Source organism: Sardina pilchardus, chromosome 9, assembly GCF_963854185.1.
Source record: "Sardina pilchardus chromosome 9, fSarPil1.1, whole genome shotgun sequence".
In the NCBI taxonomy this organism is placed as follows: domain Eukaryota; kingdom Metazoa; phylum Chordata; class Actinopteri; order Clupeiformes; family Clupeidae; genus Sardina; species Sardina pilchardus.
Window position 1 is genome coordinate 31,999,316 of NC_085002.1, and position 20,602 is coordinate 32,019,917.

At 49.0% G+C, this 20,602-nt stretch overlaps 1 protein-coding gene across 1 annotated transcript in view; it reads left to right on the top strand.

The window, feature by feature from the left end:
- The window catches only part of tex264a (testis expressed 264, ER-phagy receptor a), a 72,965-nt gene that overhangs the window by 12,047 nt on the left and 40,316 nt on the right, over positions 1-20,602 (top strand). Inside the window, exon 2 of the mRNA XM_062545734.1 lies at positions 6,532-6,753. Coding sequence (XP_062401718.1) covers positions 6,532-6,753 — 222 coding nt within the window. The remainder of the gene's footprint in view (positions 1-6,531; positions 6,754-20,602) is intronic.

The window sequence follows — 20,602 nt, forward strand, 5'->3', positions numbered from 1 at the left end:
TTCCTCCAAGTGTTGTCCTGACCACTGCTATTTGCATTCTCCATTTCTTGCCCCATTACTTCAGCCTGGATGCAGTGTGGTTCAGTTGAGAGCATGGCGTCCCTCCACAGTGAGGCACGATTAGTCTCAATTTCAGCCCGGGCGTGAATCTGTGCACCATGTTGTCTGCCTATAGGGGGCTAATGACTTGCAGACTGAGGGTTTGACATCAACAATGTCTGACAGTTTGTTTGTCTCCCATCTCTGTGGTGTCAAGATCAGGCAACTCTGTGTTTCTCTTTAAAAGACAACAAAGTTTATTTTAATGGCCTACTAGCCGTTGTCAAGTTGGCACCCCTCAGCTACAAGCAGACAGGCTCAGGGCTGGCAGTGATTTATTTGCACAATATCAAGAAAATAATCATTCACTCAAAGCATAGAATAGACAAAGAACAGAAATAGAATAGAATTACCATAAAAAAGGAGAGGTAATAGATCAAGATGTACTGCAGTGTTTTGGGGACCAAAGATGTAGGTGGTTTTGCAATCTCTAACAATGTATTGGAAGCCCCTGTTAGGCTATACTATAGTCCTGTTGTGCTTGCTAGGGTATGGCCTGTCAGATTTACAGTTCTGTGGAGCACTACCAATGTCACCTTCACATCTTAATAGCTGTATTTTGTCATAATCTAAGGTAACCTGTCTTTGACACCGTCAGCAATATGACAACAAGTGATTGAAAAATGTTTACTTGAACAGTGTTGATGAATGAAAATGATGATGTACTGGGGTATTTGATACATTTAATGGGTTTTATTGACATTATGTGCTATATATGGTTTCTTGTCAAGCATTACAGTTCAATCATTCACACATTTCACAGAATGAAATGAAATCATAAAAATTCAATAACAACCGGAATCCATACAGAATACTACTCCAGAAGGTTTGAATAGATAGAGCATTGCTGATATTTTTACAGCACCCCGCTGTGTACAAAACATGTAGTTTAACTCATTGGGGTGTTGGATCAACTCCATGCCGCAGATGGTGCCTCATTGCATGAAAAGGAGGATATGAGGACAATTGCCCAACCCTTAGCAGTGAAGGCAGCATTGTAGCATCAGTTTTAATACTTTTACCAGAGCCCAGACAAACAATCAATCACACCGCCACAACTCTGACCGCCACCTGGTCACAGCAGGGTCATGCTTGATGGAAGCTCTCCTGTCCCCCTGATTGGACGGGCCTTCTGGGGCACGACCCCTGACCCTTCCCTGAGGAGCCCCATGGAGAGATGAAATGAGGTTTCCTCTCTAGTGGTCCGGCACGGACAGAATTTTGCCCAGAACTAAGAAGTGGAACTCTTAACCTGCTGTCAGATTGCACCTCATCAAAGCCGGTGTGAGGCAGGAACAACACATTGCGAGGCGAACAATGCCTGTGAAGCCACACACCTTGTTGTATTATTAGCAATGGATAAGGGATCCTGGTCCATCAGTATTGTCTTTGTTGATTTGGAAGTGACCCAACTGCATCTGACAGGGGTCTGTCTGGTCGCCTGTTTAACTTTTCATGAGCTGGTTTTCCAACCACCTCGCGCCCCCGATCATTATTCAGATCTGGCCAACCCTGGAGACTCAGGAAGATTCCCCCTCTCTCCTCAAAGGAGGAGGAGAGAGAGAACTCCCCCTTAGTGTGCTCCTGATGACTGATGTTGGACTGGGATGAGATTGAGAATATTGAGTATTACCAGACACCAGTGCCTGGAGGGAGAACTAGTGAGAAGATGAGGCGAGTAAATCCTTGTTACGTGTCTGCTAATAAAGAATTACCTCAGCAGGCCTACCTTTTTATTGTCAGAGAGCCGTCATCTGTCAAACAGGCATGCAAACTCCTCACCTTTCGGCGAAATTCGCCGTTTTGAATCAAAAATAGGTGACTTACATGGTTCGTGCAGATCCGATGAGAAAATATTTGGGGGGGGGGGGGGTCAAGGTGAATTGAATTTACAACTGAGTTTAGAAATCATGCGAAGACGCTAACGCATCTTGAGGTGTTTCTAGAGCCGCATTTAAAGCGTGTCTGATCAGCAAGGGATGCGTGAATGTAGCCCCTATGCGTTTAATAAACATTAGTGGAAGCTAATTGTTGACAAAGACGCAACGCGAACAGAAAGCGCACGCCAAGTAGGCCTAGGCCCTATAGCCTCTGTTGTGAGCGCAGATACAGTAGATGCGTCTGAGATGTCAGGAATATAGTGATTCTGGCGAGAAGAGATGCCGAGGGATTTCACAGGTGGGCTTGTTAAAACTTTCAACTTCTATTAGAAAAAGACGCTGAGATTAGTGTAGCAACGTAGCATAGGTTGTTTTCTTCTAATGATGAAAGTTAGCGAAATTAGACAAACATGTAGACATAACGAGTTCTCTTGATGAAGAATGCGTGCAGTTTGAACCATCTAGATCGGCAAAAGGTGAAGCAAATAGGCAGACTTTATCAGTGTATCAAAGGCTAATGTGACAGTTGAATTAAATGCTCATAAACTGTGCTGGTTTGTTTTGTCCAGAGACGTAGTTCATTGACATGATAATGCTGTATTTAAGAAAAGTGGGCCCTGTTAGGCTACTCGAAGCACACTGCGCATAGACCTTACGCAAAGCCTACGCAAAAGATATACAACTCGAATGATTCGTGACGTAGCCAAAAAAATTGGCGACTGCTTCAGACCACACGTAACGCACGTAACCGTTTGAGTTATGTGTGTGACTTGCAACAATTTTCAGTAACACACGGTTCATTACGAGTTCATAAGCCATGCGTAAATTAAATTTACATTTGATTGTCGAGTTACTGGAGGACCCTGATCAGTAGCCTAGTCTGTGCCTACAGGTATAGCCTACAGTTTATATGAAGGCAGTTCACATAACTTTATTGGTTGGTTAAACACACTAGCACAATATAGCCTAAAAACCACAATCTGTTGTAGCCTAGGCTGCATATTAAAACGTTTTAAAACAATTTGAAAAATTAATGCCTATCTACCTTATTTTATATAATAATATTAGTTTTAAATAGTGTGTGTCTCAAGCAAGATTATTGATTACCTGGTTTGGTCCAACAAATATTCAGACTTTTCCTTATTCTGATTTTAAGTGTCCATTAGGACATTTTTTGTCCTAAGTGTCCATTTTTTTTCGTTTTTTTTTTCGGGGGGGGGGGGGGTCGGAGAAGAGTCTCACCTTTTTCACCCCTGACCAGTTTGCATGCCTGGTCAAAGGATGGGCCTCCTCACACCTCACGGCAGAGAATTGGTTTCAAAATTACTTTCCTCCCCAACAGGCCTCTGGAGGCCCTGTTCAGGGGAACCAAGCACAAGTGGGAACGGCGGCGTTTTGGTGTGTCGGCCATTTTTTGAATCCCTTGGGCCATGGATGCTTTCACTTGAGTGAGATGTGAAATAATGAGCTCACCCGCATTTGGAGAATTATGTGGTGGGGGTGGGGGGTGGTTGTAGATTAGATGGTGTGGAGAAGATAAGGGAAAGCTCAGTCCACCCGACTACCCAGAAATAACATGATCACTTGTTTTCTTCTTCGGCTTTTCTTTCTTGGAGTGGTGTCTTGAGTGGGTAATACATCGGGTGTGCAGCGATTCGTGCAGGGGGGGGGGGGTTCACTGATACGCTTGGTGGAGATTGGATAGAGGCTAGCACAGCCACAGCTGGATGTGCACTGAATTGGGTTTTTTTGCTCAGCATTGTGACCAAAGTGACATCTCTTTGCCCAATTACGCAGAGAGCGAGAGGAAGAGAGAGGACAGGGAAAGAGAGAGAGAGCGAGAGGAAGAGAGAGGACAGGGAAAGAGAGAGAGAGCGAGAGGAAGAGAGAGGACAGGGAAAGAGAGAGCAGGCTCTTTAGGTCCTCCACATCAGTTACTGCTCCACTTCATGCGCACAAGCTTGGTCCAGTTCCAGTCGTCGCTTCTCGCTGCCTGCCCTTAGCTTTTCACATCCACCCTTAATGGATGGCTAAGCATGTGCTGTGTCTCACCACCACCTTCCTCTTGGACAGTTGAAGACCAGTTGAGAGGCCAGAGAAGAGGCCTGCTCCTTCAGTCCCACTCAGACCCTCTGTGGTCCCCCCTCTCAAGGAAATCCGCTGCTGTAAACAAATGCGTGGGTAATGGGCGCAGCAAGGACGGAGGCGAGAGCTCCCTCTGTGTAATTGGCCCGTGGTCTGGGGTGCGCTGGCTGCAGAGGAGAGCTGCTGAGCGCGGTCCTGCGGCTGCATCTGTGTGGGTGGCTGAGTGATGGCCGGCCCACACTAGTGGGATCATTAGTTGGTTTGGGCTTCCTGGTAACAAGCCTTTAGTCACAGAATCCACAGAACAGAGAGAAGGAAAGAGTCAAAAGGATAGAGACCAAGACCATCTCTCTCTCTCTCACACACACACACACACACACGCACACACAAGCGTACACACAGATACAGACACACACACACACACACACACACACATGGACACAGAGGGGAAGCGCGAGCAGGAATTGCTTTAAGTGTGATGAGTCCGTGGGTGGTCAGCTGTCTTCCCTGGCTCACTTATGTGGATTTATCTGGGTCTTATCGCAGCAGCCCAGTGTTGACAGCCAGTAGCCATTATATTGAAAGTCTGTTGACACTCTCCCTCTCTGTGGATAAAGGTGGGCAAGCAGAACTGACAAGCTGTAATGCAAGCAATGTATACTGCCGCCCATGGCCTGACAAGCCCATCATAGCAATCCTCCTAATGTCATTGATGGCCCATTGTCTCCGCGAGCCACAGCAGAAGTAACTATTGTGATTGGCTAATTTATCGAGGCCAAGTGGCGTGTCTAGTGTCCGTTATGAGTCGTAGACGGAGGCGAGGGCGGACGCTCGGTGAGGCTGTGCTCTTGAGTCACCGCGCCCGCAGGTTTCAGTTTGACGAGCAGACGATTCGGAGCAGCGGGGCCGCCGGTGCTGTGGCGAGCAGATTGCCTGGTGCCACGGTGCCGAGGGGTGTCAGTCACCATTACTCACTCCGGCCCGGCACACATCAGGAACAGGCCTGGGATCAACAAAAAGTGAGATTTTCATGTCCGGGGGGTTTCAGGGGTTACAGATTCAACTGACTCTGACCTCCCCTCATAAGAGGAGACGTTTAACCTCTTCCATGGGATTTAGATCTTAAGGCCCAAGGAAAGAGCGTGTGTTTTTTTCATGGGTCCCCCACAAGTGTAAATCCAGTCCTCTTAGAGCCAGCTGATGTATCATCTGAAGACAGGGTGCGCATGGAAACAGCCATCTCCTCACTCCAGCCTCAGACTGCTTGTTATTTTGTCTTTGTTGGACCGGAGCACAGACTGATAGTGACAGGCCACCCACTGTAATCTAACAGCTTGGCTGGAGGAGAGGCATTGTAGAGCGGAGTCTTTCAGACCTGGCTCTCCTGCCTAGCTGCTGTCAGCGTGTGTGTGTGTGTGTGTGTGTGTGTGTGTGTGTGTGTGTGTGTGTGTGTGTGTGTGTGTGTGTGTGTGTGTGTGTGTGTGTGTGTGTGTGTGTGTGTGTGTGTGTGTGTGTGTGTGTGTGTGTGTGTGTGTGTGTGTGTGTGTGTGTGTGTGTGTGTGTGTGTGTGTGTGTGTGTGAGAATGTGCACACAGTGAGTGCCATTAATACATCCAGGTGTGCGGAGGGAAGAAAATGTGTCCATGTAGAACGTCGGAGAAAGCAAACAGAAGCAGCAGTGGGAGTGAGAAGATTGGCATGGGCAGCTGGGCCAATGAGGACGGTGTGTGTGAGCAGTCGCTGGAGTGGGCAGGCAGGCAGGCAGGCAGGCGCGAGCGGCACTGGTGCTGTGTGTGGGGATGGGGCGCAGCGCTGCCAGAGAGGCCGTGAGCAATGCCCTGCGCCATCTGCACTGGGGCTACGGCGCCACACACCAGGAGCTGGGCCCACAGCACACAGCAACAAGGCGCCTGTCACAACAGAGCCCATAGCTCATCTCACCTGGAGCTCATCTGCCATGTGCAGCACTAGCTATAGAGATCTGATCCACCATGTGCAGCACTAGCTATAGAGAGCTGATCTGCCATGTGTAGCACTAGCTATAGAGATCTGATCTGCCATGTGCAATGCTAGTGTGATCTGCCATGTGCAATGCTAGCTATAGCAATCTGGCCAGGAGTTTGGGAGACATGATGGGAGGTTCAAGCAAGTTTTTTTAAATGATTTCCTTGAAAACAGTCTTGACTGTTAAGCCATGTATTTGTTTGGGTCTGTAGGACATGATTTTAAAAAGGTTTAATGAAATGGGTGAAAATGTCAAGAGTGCAACTTCAGTTCCCAATTAGAGGGGCCACATAGTATATTTTCTTAATTGCTGAAATGAATTACAGAAAACAAACCATGAAGTGAGTCTGCGGTACATTTCCAGTTTTGCCATCTTTTGTTGACAAATCTGACACCAATGTGCCTAGGTCTTACAAATGATGACACAAATGACATGTTCTTACCCCCCCCCCCTCTCTCTAAGGTTCCTGAAGACAAGTGCCGATATGCAGTGGGCAGCATCCTGAGCGAGGGCGACGACAAGCCAGACGAGGATCTCCAGAAGGAGTATGAGAGGTTCGGCTTCAGCGTCATGTCCTTCCCCGAGGTGGACCACGCCGTCACCACCACCTTCCCCAACAAGAGCCCCATATCTCCGCTCATAGCCGCCTACAGAGTCTACCCTGAGCTGGGCAACTACATTGCTGTAAGCATGATGTTTCATCACCTATCTAGCTATTGCCATCCAGCATTGGTCATACTTCCAGCTATAGTAAACAGCCTTCATCCAGCCTTCTTTAAATTGAACAGCCTTAATTGCACAGTCATTGTATTTGCTCCTTCCTGGGTGTAGTGAACAGTCAAACACATAAAATGTGATTTTGCAGTATACACTATACACTATATCTACAGCCATGGGAGAAGTAAATGTGTGTGGGAATAATTAGTATGTTTTTTTAAGTACATTTTTATGTAAATTTTTTGGCCTTTTTGCCTTTATTAGTATAGGACAGTGAAGAGGTAGACAGGAAACAAGTGGGAGAGAGAGATGGGGTGGGATTGGGATATGACCGCAGGCCGGATTCGAACCTGGGTCCCCGTGGGCACTCGGACCCGTAAATGGTGCCACAGCGCCCCCCTGAATAATTAGTATGTTTGTGATTTTTAAATCTTCAAATCTTCGAAAGTATTGGTGCAGATTCATTTGAAGGTGAGTGCTTATAAACAATAATCCTAATCAAGACAGCGGCATTGGTTTTTTACGAGGACTATTCTCCCTGTCCTCCTCTTCCAGCCTCTGGACTGATTCTATCTCCAGGAAGTGTTGTATTTTTCCATGGCTTGGTCTGTACGGCCCACGTGTGGCTGCCCAGCCCAGCCCCGTTTGCGTTGTTTAATTCATCAGCAGTTCAACCCCCTCTAATCACAGATATTAACAATGGATGAACGTCGTAAATGAGGAAGGTTGCGTGCGATCTCCCAGTGCAGAGCTCTATATCTTTCGGTGCTCTGGGAAGCTATTGACATTTCCTCGTGACATTTACGCACTTGCATTCATCGCCGGCCATCATCCTGCATGCATAATGAGACAGGTGAGAGCCTGGAGGTGCTGGACCGCGGGGCTTAAGGAGAGCGCTGAGCGCCGGGCGAACGGAGCCGAGCAGAGCGGAGGAGGAGGTCACCGCGCGGGGACAGACAGGGCTTATATGCAAACTCATTTCCTGTCTCGCTCAAGCCAGAGAACAGAGTCGTGAAAAGCTTGTGAAAGTTCACACAGAGAAACAAATGACTGTGAGCCTACAGTGGTAAATCCAGTGGTAATCCAGTGGTCCAGTTATGCCTGAGTGACCACTCTAATCACAGTGTTACAGAAGGGGAAGGGCATTACACAGTGTGGAGCTGAAAGAAAAGGTAGAATTTGAACTCTTATGACTTTGTCTATGACACAGCTCTTCATAATGCTGTAGAATATTCTCTTCACCTGAGTGGGCCTTCCCAACGTTCGTAGGTCTGATCATTTTGTATAACAGACCGTTGCTATATATAATAGACGGCTGTTTTTTTGTGCTTTTTATTCACGTTCTCTCGCAGTGGAACTACTTTCTAGTGAAAGTAGACTATTGATTAGCTGTGTTCTATTAGCTGTGTTTGATTCAAGTTCAGTGTCTGTTTCAGTGATTTCTTTCTGAGCAACGAAACGGTAGCAAATAAATAGATATCAAGTGGAATTATTTGTTTTCGTTTTGGCAAGTAGCTATATAATAAGCGGGATAATGTATAGAGTGCAGGTCATTTTCGGGAAAAGAAGTCCCTTCAGACTCAGTAAGGCACAGACGCTCAGGCAGGCCTAGGCCTCACCTCCACATCAACACTCCAGGAACCCCCAACCATATGCATCAGGGCTGTGGATAAACATGCATTTGAGAAGGTCTCCCCCTAGGTGCACAGTTGTCTGCGTCTGGCACAGAGAGATAGAGTGTGTGCGTGCGAGTGTGAGTGTTAGAAAGAGAAAGAGAGAGACGGCGAGCTAGAGAGCGAGAGCGATGTGAGGGTGCAGTGGAGCGGTTGTTTACTCGTCCTTCTGCCTCCTCTCTGCTGGAGACCCAGCCGTGTGTAAGTGCTGAGGAGGGAGGAGAGGAGAGGAGAGGAGGAGAGGAGTGGAGGAGCGCAGTGCCAGTAGCACACAGGTGCTGCCAATGGGGCTCTCGGAGGTATGGGGTCCTCCATCTGTCAGAGAACAGCCTGGGAACGAGGACAAGGGAAACCGAAAGAGATAGTGAGAGAGAGAGGCGAGAGAGAGAGTAAGAAAGAGCTGGAGATAAATGGAGACGGAGATGAAGAGATCTAATAAAAGAGGCACAGGCAGTGCGATTCAGGGAGATTCACGAGCCTGCTTGCCGTTCCAATAGCCTGGTCGCCTGCTGACATGACAGCCCCTCTGCGTGACGTCATGAGCTTGTCAGGCCCCTTCCCCTCGCCGCTGATCTCCATCTTGTGATGCTCCCTCCTGCCTCCTCTATTGGCCTGGCACAGCAACGCAGAGGCCACAGTCAACAGTGGAGCTGAAATCAGACAATTTAGGGCCAGAACTATTCCTCAGTGTGTGCCTGTGTACATAGACACACACAGACACACACACACACACACACACACACATAACACATCTAAAGTTACATCAGGCATTGTTTTTATGTGATTACATAACTATTCCCTTGCTGTCCTGTAGTCAGGTGATGTAAGTTGTGTGAAAGAGCCATGCATCCCCAGTAGTGCCCCTCACATCTCTCTCTCTCTCTCTCTCTCTCTCTGTCCCTCTCTCTCTCTCTCTCTCTCTCTGTCTCATTGTCACATGATGTCCAGACCTGTCACACGGTCTAGCTGGACGAGTTGACCCACAGGCCCGTCCGACAGCTCATTAGAAACACTGCCACAGCTCTGCTGACCCAGTAAAGGCAGCCGCCTGTCAAGAGCGCAATGTATGGGGATTAATGACTGCCATGATGTACAGAACAACGTACGAGAGCTAGTCAGTGCTTTTGCCATTGGGTGGTGTGTGTGTGTGTGTGTGTGTGTGTGTGTGTGTGTGTGTGTGTGGTGTGTGTGTGGTGTGGTGTGTGTGGTGTGTGTGGTGTGAATGTGGTGTGTGTGTGTGTGTGTGTTCCCATGGAGGTCTGAGCAGGGAGGGCTGGCGTAGAGGGCGGTCCACTGGCCGGATGATTAATTAAGCGGCGCAGGGAGCGCTGGAGTCTGGGATGGCACGGCGTGCGTGCGAGCCAGCCAGTCGATCTGTTCAGCCGAGGTCACACAGGGCTGCGGAGGGCTACACACACACACACACACACACACACACACACACACACACACACACACACACACACACACACACACACAAACTCATACATACACAGGCACACTTTTTCCAGCCACTCATCTCCCTTTCCTCCGCCTGCACTTTTAACGGCACAGTGCAAGCAAGTTATTGTAATGAAATCAGCAGAGCAGGGTAATTAACACAGCACTAACAAGAGAGGCCTCACTTCTGCTGTGGGCTGCAGAGACCCTCCACTGAGTGCTGCAGCTGTGTGTGTGTGTGTGTGTGTGTGTGTGTGTGTGTGTGTGTGTGTGTGTGTGTGTGTGTGTGTGTGTGTGTGTGTGTGTGTGTGTGTGTGTGTGTGTGTGTGTGTGTGTGTGTGTGTGTGTGTGTGTGTGTGTGTGTGTGTGTGTGTGTGTGTGTGTGTGTGTGTGTGTGTGTGTGTGTGTGTGTGGGCTGGCAGAGGGTTGTGGATTAGTGAGTCAGCTGGCCCAGCCATAGCAGGCACACTGACAGGAGAATTAGCCATTATTAAAGGTTAGGCTGCATCTCTACACTAGTGCTCATCAACTCTACTATGTGTGGGCCTGCAGGTGCAGAGACTGGCCTCTCATTAGAGGGACAACAGAGAGAGAGAGAGTGAGAGACCAGGTAGGGAGATTAAGATGGAGGGATGGCTGAAGAAGAAGAGAAGAGGGGATTAAAGGGCAAGAGAGAGAGATAGAGAGAGAGTGAGAGAGTGCACTAGGGCATGGTGTACTAACTGGGGGAGTTGTTGGAGGGCAAGAGTCCCACAGGGGATGGTGGGGGCAGAGCTCAGATTACAGTTGAGGTGAGATGAGATGAGATGGGGTGAATGTACAGTATGTGCTCATATGGCCACTCATCCAGTGGAGCGTTGCCCATGTGTCCTGGCACAAGTGTGGCATCTTGAGGTGGCATGTGCACAGGGTTAAACGGGCAGCCCACACCAATCTGCGTCCTTCCCTGCCCTCTCCTCCCAACACACTCCCACCCATCCACCTACTCACTCACACACACACACACACACACACACACACACACACACACTTGATCAGCATGTCTCCATGCATGTGCGTGTGCCCAGGGCTGGGTCCTGTAGCAGCTCATAAAGCAGGATGCCACCCTGCTGCTGCTGTGCCGCTGCCCCCCGCCGGCCCTCATAAGCACCCCGACACCCGCGCTGCTCTGCTGGGCCAGCACCACACCAGCACCAGCACCACACCAGCACCAGCACCACGCCAGCACCACACCCCAGTGGGCCACTCCAGCTCGCTCCGCATCACAGCACGCCCCAGGGGCACCAGACCCACACAGCCCAGCCAGCTCCTCGTGTGTGTGTGTGTGTGTGTGTGTGTGTGTGTGTGTGTGTGTGTGTGTGTGTGTGTGTGTGTGTGTGTGTGTGAGTGAGAGTGAGAGCAAAATGTTCTGAGTGTCTGTTTTGCCTGTGTTCTCTCTCTGATCGCCCTTTTGGTCCTTTGTATTTGGTCCAGACTCTGTACTGTGTGTGTGTGTGTGTGTGTGTATGTGTTTCTCTGTGTGTGTATGTTGTTGTGCATGCATGTGAAGCTCTTGGGCAGACACTGTTGAATGTCTTGCTGGGGAGTAGTGTCATGTGATGTGGTTGACCCGCTGTGTGTTTGGGCAGGTGAGTGGTGGCGGTGCTTGTAGGGAGAGGGACAGCTCCATGTCCACGTGCACTTGGGGGAAGATGTGAGCAGGCAGCAGGCAGCAGGCCCACAGGGATTGGGTGAGCTCCAGTGCCAGCACCCTGCCAACAGGAGGAGTGGAGAACAATGAAGGGATCAGGGCAGAAGAGGCTGGCTGTATTGTATGGGGATTTAGGCAGGTGTCCCCCAAATCTCTTCTAATGCACCCACCTGTGTGGGGCAGAGCCTGGGGAAGGGGCTCACAACCCCTGGGTGCACTCCCCGCCGAGGAGCTCACCTTCACATGCCATTCACCAGCCACAGATGCCAGAGCTGTTTGCTTTAATTCACTTAGCCGTGACTAAAAGAAGTGGAAAATGTGAAGCTTATGGGCTTGTGTTTACTTGCACTACGGAAGGTGAAAAGGGGTGGAACCTGGAATTAGAGGAGCGTTTCCTCCGGTCCTTAGTGTGGGGCGTCTCAGAGTCCCCTGGGGTGGGGTGGAGGATTAGTTCCAGAACACAAGGACCTGACTTTATAGCTCTCCACTGAATAGTCAAGTGGAGACTTACTGAGGATCCTGTGCCACTCAGTTCTGTCTCTCCTGTTGGGTTTGGGATTTGGGCCCACCATTCAGATGGACTTAGGAGTTATTTGTATTTAACACATACACATACGCATACACATACACATACACATACACATACACATACACATACACATACACATACACATACACATACACATACACATACACATACACATACACATACACATACACATGCACATACACATACACATACACATACACATGCACATGCACACACACACACACACACACTACTCATCATCTAGTTCCGTTGTACACACTCTCTCACACATTCCTTTTCCACACCTCTCCCCCCTCCTACCTCTACCCCACACCCACCCCTCCCCCGGTAAAAACACCCTCACCTAGTTTAAACTTTATTTGTCAGCTCTTACGGTAATGTTTTATTCAGCCTGTACCCTTCTTCCCCACTGTCTAGGTGGCTATTAGTTTGTTGAATTAAACATAGAATAGCGTTTGTGGTAATACCTTCCATCCATGTTTAATGTGCGTGTCGGACGAATGAGCAGTGGCCCCAATTGCGGAGGGACGCTTAACTTCGGCTGGGCCATAGTGCTGCGTTTTAAACATGTTTTTAATGTTCGGAATGTTGCATTGTTCTCGCACAAGTCATTTCACATGGGGACGGGGATTTCTATTGTCCCTCCGTTTGAGAGCAGACAAGCTGTATGGGTGTGTGTGTAATGTCTCTCTGAATGACTCATTTGTTCTTAATGAAGAGCATGGCAGCGTTGTGCTCTGTTTAAATGCACTACAGAGGTAAGGCCTTGTGCGCTACAGTAGGTGTTCTGGTGTTGTTTTCTTGCTGTTGTATTGTAGTGTGGAGATGTGAGTCATTGGGAAGGTTCAGTGTTGCGCTGTTCCAGGATTCTGACTCCTCCATTAGAGTGCCTCCCGCTGTGCTGTAGGTTCTCCTCTGTGTTCAGCACGCCTCACGCCACTCTTATTAAGAGCAGCTGCCAATCACTGTCACTCGCCACTCAGAGGGGGGCCGTAAGAGACACCCTCACTGCTGCCGAGCACTGGCAGCCTATATGCACTCTTGTTCAGCAAACACTTACTGTATTACAACTGCCTTCCTACTGTTTTCAAAATGTGACCGTTATCATACTGCAATTGTAATACATTTCACGGAGACACACATATGCATACACACACAGACACACACACACACACACACACACACACACACACACACACACACACACACACACGTACATTCACATTAATATGCACACAAGTGCAGACGCTCACAGTCTCTCCCTGGCTGTGCATAGGTTTGGCGCTGGTTTCCTCTCTCTCCTGTCTAATGTTATTCGGTCAGCGTAGCAGATCAAAGCCTGCAGGCAGAAACATAAACACAACAAGGAGCAGCATCCCCATCACCCAGTTCACACAGTAGGAGCTGCCCGCGTCCATGCCAGCAGCCTCAGTGTTTAGTTTACCACCGCTCTCCCATTCCTAGTCTGCACAGAGAGTGTCGAAGTGTGAGATTTAAAAATTCAAAAGACCCAGAGTGAAATTATTTATGGAGGCAGTTGTTGAGTTATCTGTAAGCCATGTTATGTCTTTACTCTTGGAGCATCTGCTCGTGGTCATATCCCCTCGGAGGCCTTCTGTCCAGAGCCCACAGGGAGCCTGTTTTGCATATTGTCCGCTGGTGACCGTAGTTAATTTTAGTAGGCAGTACTCTGACCCAGCCAGACGAAGCACTCTCTACAGTGTGCATAGACGCAGTGAGATGCACAGTCTCTAGAGACCCAGCCAGGTGAGATATGAAGGGATACTCCAACATAGGCTTCATCTAGCTCACACAGGACACACACATGCACATACACATACACACATACACATACATGATATGAAGGGATACTCCAACATAGGCTTCATCTAGCTCACACAGGACACACACATGCACATACACATACACATATACACATACATGATATGAAGGGATACTCCAACATAGGCTTCATCTAGCTCACATAGGCTACTTCTGTTAATGCCTGAGCACAAAGACAAGTGAGGGAGTTGGAAGCAGGATTTAGTAAATACACTGTATACGTCCTAGGCCACATGTAGTGTTCAAGGCAATAAGAGCTGTTTCTTACTGCAGTGGCTTCCCTGTCCAGCATCCTGCTACAGGCGTTATGTCATTATTAGTTGTGGCTCCCGCAGCTCCTGTGCAAATGGCTGATGAGTACTCAATATGTGCAGCCCTGAGTGAGAGCAGTGTTGGGGCTGCTGCTCAGGGGGTCTGGGAGTGTGTGTGGGATGCATAGAGGAGGGCCTGTGTGAACATTAGTAGGAGGTGTGTGTGTGTGTGTGTGTGTGACTCATGCCTCAGAACCTGCAGCACAGATAGACAGACAGACAGACAGACAGACGCCACCAGGGGGCTCCAGGAGGAGAAGGGCCAGTTTGGGTCCTGTTTGATCCGTGGCTGGCGCTCTGCATCTTTCATGAGCCCCTGCCCCCAGCCTCTTTTATTGGTGTGTGTTGGCATCGGCCGACGGTGTGTGTGTGTGTGTGTGGCCAGGGTCGCGGAAATGATGTCATCAAAGAGAAGGCTGGATCAGAGTCCAGGAACATTCTATCAGAGTCTGTGTGTGTGTGTGTGTTCGTGTTGTATAAAGGTTGTATGCACGCTTGTGAATATAAAGGTTGAATTCTGTGTGACTCGAGGAGCTCTACAGAGAGAGAGAGATGGCTGCTTCATAATTGATCATGTCATCTGAGAGTATTGTTTCCTCCATTATGGTTTGGATCGCTTCACACTCGCCGCCCCGGCCCCACGGGACCCTGGCCACTTATGGTCTTTCCAGGACAGATGTATGGAGGACCCTGGCCACTTATGGTCTCTCCAGGCCAGATGTGTGGAGGACCCTGGCCACTTATGGTCTCTCCAGGACAGATGTGTGGAGGACCCTGGCCACTTACAGTATGGCCTCTCCATGCCAGATGTGCGGAACGTGTCCAGTCTTTGCGTCTCCAGGCGTGTGAAATGGAAGGTGCTCTCCTCTCCTCTGCCCTCCTCTCCTCTCCTCTGCTCTGCTCTCTTCTCCTCTGCTCTGCTCTGCTCTCCTCTCCTCTCCTCTCCTCTCCTCTCCTCTCCTCTCCTCTCCTCTCCTCTCCTCTCCTCTCCTCCATGGGCTTCCTGTGCGCCCCTCTCTCAGTAGCGTATACGCTGCTCTTTATTTATAGTGCTGGAGGTGATGAGCTAGAGCTCCTCACACAGCTTGTTATTTCCCTCCTCACTCTAGCGGTGTTTTTTTGGCCAGTGAGAGGGGATCTCACCATCAAGAGAGCTATGCAAATAGCCCTGGATATTTCTCCTCTACCTCAGCGCTGTCTCCGCATGTCTCTGACTTGTTTTGACTGCTTCATCAAGATTAATTAGTCGTCAAAGACAGCTTGCAGTTTGTTTTTTTTCCCTCTCTGTGAATAAAAAGGCATGCGATCTGTTTCATTATCCAGCCTCGAAAAGGCTGCGCTTGACTCCAGCTTTTAGACACCTTGAGGGCCAGAGAAAGTAGTCTTGGCTTAGTACTCCCTGTTTGTGTGGAGAAATAAAACAGCTACCTCTCTGCAAGAACTTTCCCTCTGTTGGGAAATAAGCACCTTTTGTTTAGTTGATGCCCTCTTACAGAGACTAGTGCTTGGATATGGGGTGGCAAGATCTGGACCTTTTAGAGAGGCTGTTGGAAACGGACTATTTGATTTTGGGTTTGTTGATGGCACCTTTTTTTTTGTTTGTTTGTTTTGTTCATTGATTTCTCTCTCTCTCTCTCTCTTTCTTTACTCTAACTCTGCTGTGGTTCAGACCTCATGCTGACAATTAGTCGGAGCAGAGCTGCTGCCTTTGAGAGGAGGCTGGCAGGTGTGTGTGTGTGTGTGTGTGTGTGTGTGTGTGTGTGTAAGTGTGTGTGTCTGTGAGTGTGAGTCTGTTAGATCTATGCGGTGTCAACATGGTGCACTCCTCCAACTGAAACGTGGGTCAGAAAAACAACCCCGAGAGCCAACTCCACCCACACACTGCACCCCTGCCAGCTTAACAAAATGACAGTTGACTTGGGCAGAATATCACTTCAGCTGTGACTGAAGTACCACGCATGCATAATTTATAACATTTTATTTGTGCGATTTGCATTTGTGTTTTTCTCCATCGGTTCTTTAACCCTCACTGCAGCCGTGTCTCCACTCCATCAAGGTCTGCTCAGGGCAGCTCACACTACCAATTGCTTTGGCAATACAAGTTTTCATTTGTCATGCCAATAAAGCAACTTTTGAATTTGACACATGCTCTTGCCTGTGGAGAGGTGGACACCAGCCAGGTGGTGAGGACTAGGAAGGCTGGGTGTGTGAGGGCCCTTGGGGGGGCTGTCCAACCACTGCAGACTGCAATGTAGACCAATCTCCATCTCTGGCCTTGAACCTCCTCTCCACCCAGAGAAGGCTGCAGCTCTATCCCACTGGGTGCCTCTCAACATCTCTCCTCGATCCTCGAGGGGCGTTCCCACTGATCTATCACTAACACTGGATAGACTATCCCACTGTTGCCGCCCCATCCTTCTTTATGTAGATCAGTGAGGATCGAGGCCCGAGGAGCGAGGGAGGACGTATAAAAGCCCAAATGAGAGGCACCCACTGTCTCAACAGGCCACTCAATCCCCAGTCCAGCCCAGCACGGCCCAGCCCAACCTGACCTCAGCCCCGTGTTGAAAGAACCTGCCTTTCATGTGGCTCTAAATATTGATGCGTGGCTTACTGCCAGCAGTGTTTCCGCACCTTTAAAAGCAGCCATGTTTAAGGCATTGATTTCTGAGGTGGTAAGAAAAATCTCTGACAATAACAAGCAAAAAATACATGGCACCTTGGAATACATAACCATCCTGAGCTATGTGCTACATGAAAATCTATGTAGTCTGGCTAATGAACAAGTGTGTTGCACTGTAGTCTCTACTCCGAGAAAGGATTTTCATCTGAAGGTGCCCAACCACCTGTTCATCTGTATCTCAAAGAAACCTTGGACATTGGCCAGGGATTTTGTATCTCTGTATGTCCAGGTTTGGGTTTGGCAAGTAAAAACCAAAACAAACATCAAATTCTTCTTGACTCGTCCCACCACCCTCAGAAGGAGTGGAAGAGGCAGAAAGACACTGCTTAATTTGATTTGGAAGAGAAAGGATCCATCTCTCTCTGTCGGGGCTTACCACCTCTCCATGGACACCAACATTCTGGACGGTTTCCTGGAAACAACCCGGTGCATCAGTGTTTGGCAGGATCCCCCTACTCGCAGGCCAACTGTTTACAACCCCTTTGAGCACGGTCTTTCAGGTCTTCATTTATTCGCTTGTTTACTTTTTGAGTTATTTATTTTGAAGTGGCCAAATTGCCTGTGTAATGTCACACTGACTATTGACTACATTATAGGCAGCTTGTATTTTATGGGAACCTATCTACAGTATATGGGCATTGCTTTTTTTCATTGCAGTTAATTGGAGCCCTTCGTTTATATAGCATGGCTTACCGCATGCCCGGGTTTGGAGTTTAGCTAAATCAGCGCAGTGTGAACTCCCATCTCTCGATGCTGCTCCCGCCCCGACTCTACTCTAACAATCTAAGGGGGAAGAATGAGCTACACATGGTGGATGTGTGGGAACCGACCATTGAAAGTAGCGCAGGTGAGTCAGTGAAGAGATAAAACAAAGCTGCCTAATCCGGTGCCTTTTGTGTGGAGCGCCTGTGTGGCGAGGGAGGCAGCGTGTGCTCCCAGGGCTACTGGATTGAACACCACGGAGACTGGGAATTCTTTTTCCACAAGCTTCTAAATAAAAGTTGGAGGACCGTAGGGTTTTGCATGTGAGTGTGTGAGAGAGCCCGTGAGGAGGAGGGCTTGTGTGTGTGTGTATCAGTGGGGTGCAGAGGTTTCATGAACACTTTGGCTGAGATAGTGGGGGCCGTGTGTGTGTGTGTGTGTGTGTGTATGTGTGACATCAGGAAGTGTCATGTTTGACAAGCTCAGGCAAGTAGGGAGCATTTCATCAGGCTTGTTAATGAGGATGAAAGAGCACTGAAGCCAGAACTGTCTACACACACACACACACACACACACACACACACACACACACACACACACACACACACACACACACGCAAACACCCACTGAGGACCTACATCAGATCTAGCTGCCTCTGTTCACAAAGGACAGAGGTGAGGGTGTGATGACTGTGGCGCTGGCATACTGTACGCTTCTCTTTTCAAACTCAGCAACACAACTTCCAGAGCCCTCACTATTGTCGTAAGTAGATTGTTTTCCCTCTAAAGGCCACTGATGACCAGGAGACAGCACTTCCCTGATGTACGAGAAAAACAAAAAAGCCAAATCAGGCTTGCTAGAGGCGAATCAGCAGGCCCTTTCAAGAAAGGAGATTTTAAATGCAGTCATTAATCCTCCAAAGAGACTCTTGGTCACTCCCTACGCTGTCCATAAGTGCCCAATCAGGCCTGTCGATTGGGGCTGTTAGCCGCCTCCTGCGTGCTGGTATTTTCAGCTGTAATTGTGCACAGTGGGACTCCCTCCAAAGACCACAGGGAGGGGAGAGTGGGAAGAAGGTGCAAAAGGCGGAAATCATGGGTTCTCGCACCCCTCAATTTCACAGAGCCATATTTAGCGCCGCGTCAGAGCTATTGTCTCAGTGTGCTCGGGCCCTGGCCTTAGAACCACTCCATCATCATGGCCAGGGACAACGATTAGACCAGTGAAGGCGTGATTGGCACAGCTTTAGAGATGTTGACGTGGCAGTGATTGTCAAACACGTAGCCTTCCCCATGTGAGGTCCAGCAGTTAACCTGCCCTCTCGACACAGTGCTATACCTCTCTTTAACATGTCCCCCTGATGAATAGCAAGCGAATAGCAGTTCAACCATACAGCCATTAAAGGGTTAAGCCAGTTGCATGTGTACCATTGAGCAGAAATATAATAGATGGCCAGCCTTTAGTCATGAACAATTAGCCATTATAATGCACTGGCCATATGAAGCAGCCATGCTTTTGTGGTGCACCTGCATCCATGATTGCCATTATCAGGTAATTGCTGCCTCAAACAATGGTGGATCCTCCTCCACATTTCCTGACCTGGTGCCCTCTTGCAAAAACCAGGCAGTGACACCGTTGTCCATTCCCCAGAGACAAATGGGATATTTTGGGCCTGGAGGTGATCGACTGGCCCCTGATGTTTGCTGTCTGGCTTGTGCTTGGCTGTGTCACAGGCTGCTGTTTCCCTTGTGCTGATGGGGACGGCCTGGAGGGGAGGTCAGAACCCAATCATCATGGGCTGTTGACACAGGGAGGGCTTGAGGAAGGGCCAGTGCAGCAGTGCGTTTATTTGCTCATTTGGCAGCCGGGCAGTTGGGATGAGAAACCCTCTGATACGCAGCGCAGCGCTGGGTGGATTTCCAAGGTGCTGGTTTTTATCTTGGGGGTTCAGGATTTGGCGACCCAGTTAATCCCTGCAAAATGGGGACACAGATATGGCAAGAGGATTTGGTGCGAGCACGGGATAATGAATTGTGTTTCCACCTTGTTGTCTTCTCTAAACCCTGTGGCCATAAGGCTCGAGTGGTCTCCTATCTTTGTGGACGTGTCAGTCAAGAGGCGCCATGCTGTTTTTAGCCGTGAGAGCAGTCTAAGTCTTCCCCTTTATGCTTCACCTCCTCATCAGGAAAATTAAAGAAGGGATTTGTGGGGCATTATGTTTCTGGGAAAGCACTGCAGAAAAACAAAGACTTGGGCTGAGTCCAATTAATCCACTATTTAAGCGCTGTGAAGAATTAGCCTTATAGCCAGAGGTGAGCAGGTATTTTACAGAATATACGCCTGGCCTCTTTCTCCCCTGCGTTGACCTAGAACAGCCCGGTGCGTTCTCAAGGATGCTGCAGGTGAAATGCCAGAGACGGGGCAAAGTAATTAAGCATGGCACACTCACTTAACAAGCGATCATGTGCCGCGGCGGCGCTGCCCTCGCTAGCCCGGGCGCTAGTCCATCCATCACCCGTCTCCTCACCTCTAATGTATTCCACGTGTGCCCTTTTCCCCAGCACTCTGTTGAGTTGCCCCAGTGACCTACTGCGCCTAGCCAACCCGGTGCTAGAGCTAGCAAAGCCCTTACGAGCGCTGCCCTTCAGTCAGTGCTTCATTTCAGATCCACCACAGCCAAGGAAAGGCATTGTTTTGAGAGGAGGTATTGATCATGTGTGGCTAATCCCTGGGGGAGAGGAGCTGAGGCGGGGATAACCAGGGAAGTCAGTGTTTCTGATGGATGATCAAAGCTGCCCTCAGATTCAGCTCCAACGTGGCTGTGGCCGAGTGTTTACCTCCATGAAAGCACAATGCCTCGAGTGCTTTTCTCCACCGAAAAAGAAAATAATATTTTTTTTCCAGCGTAACATACTGTAGTAGAC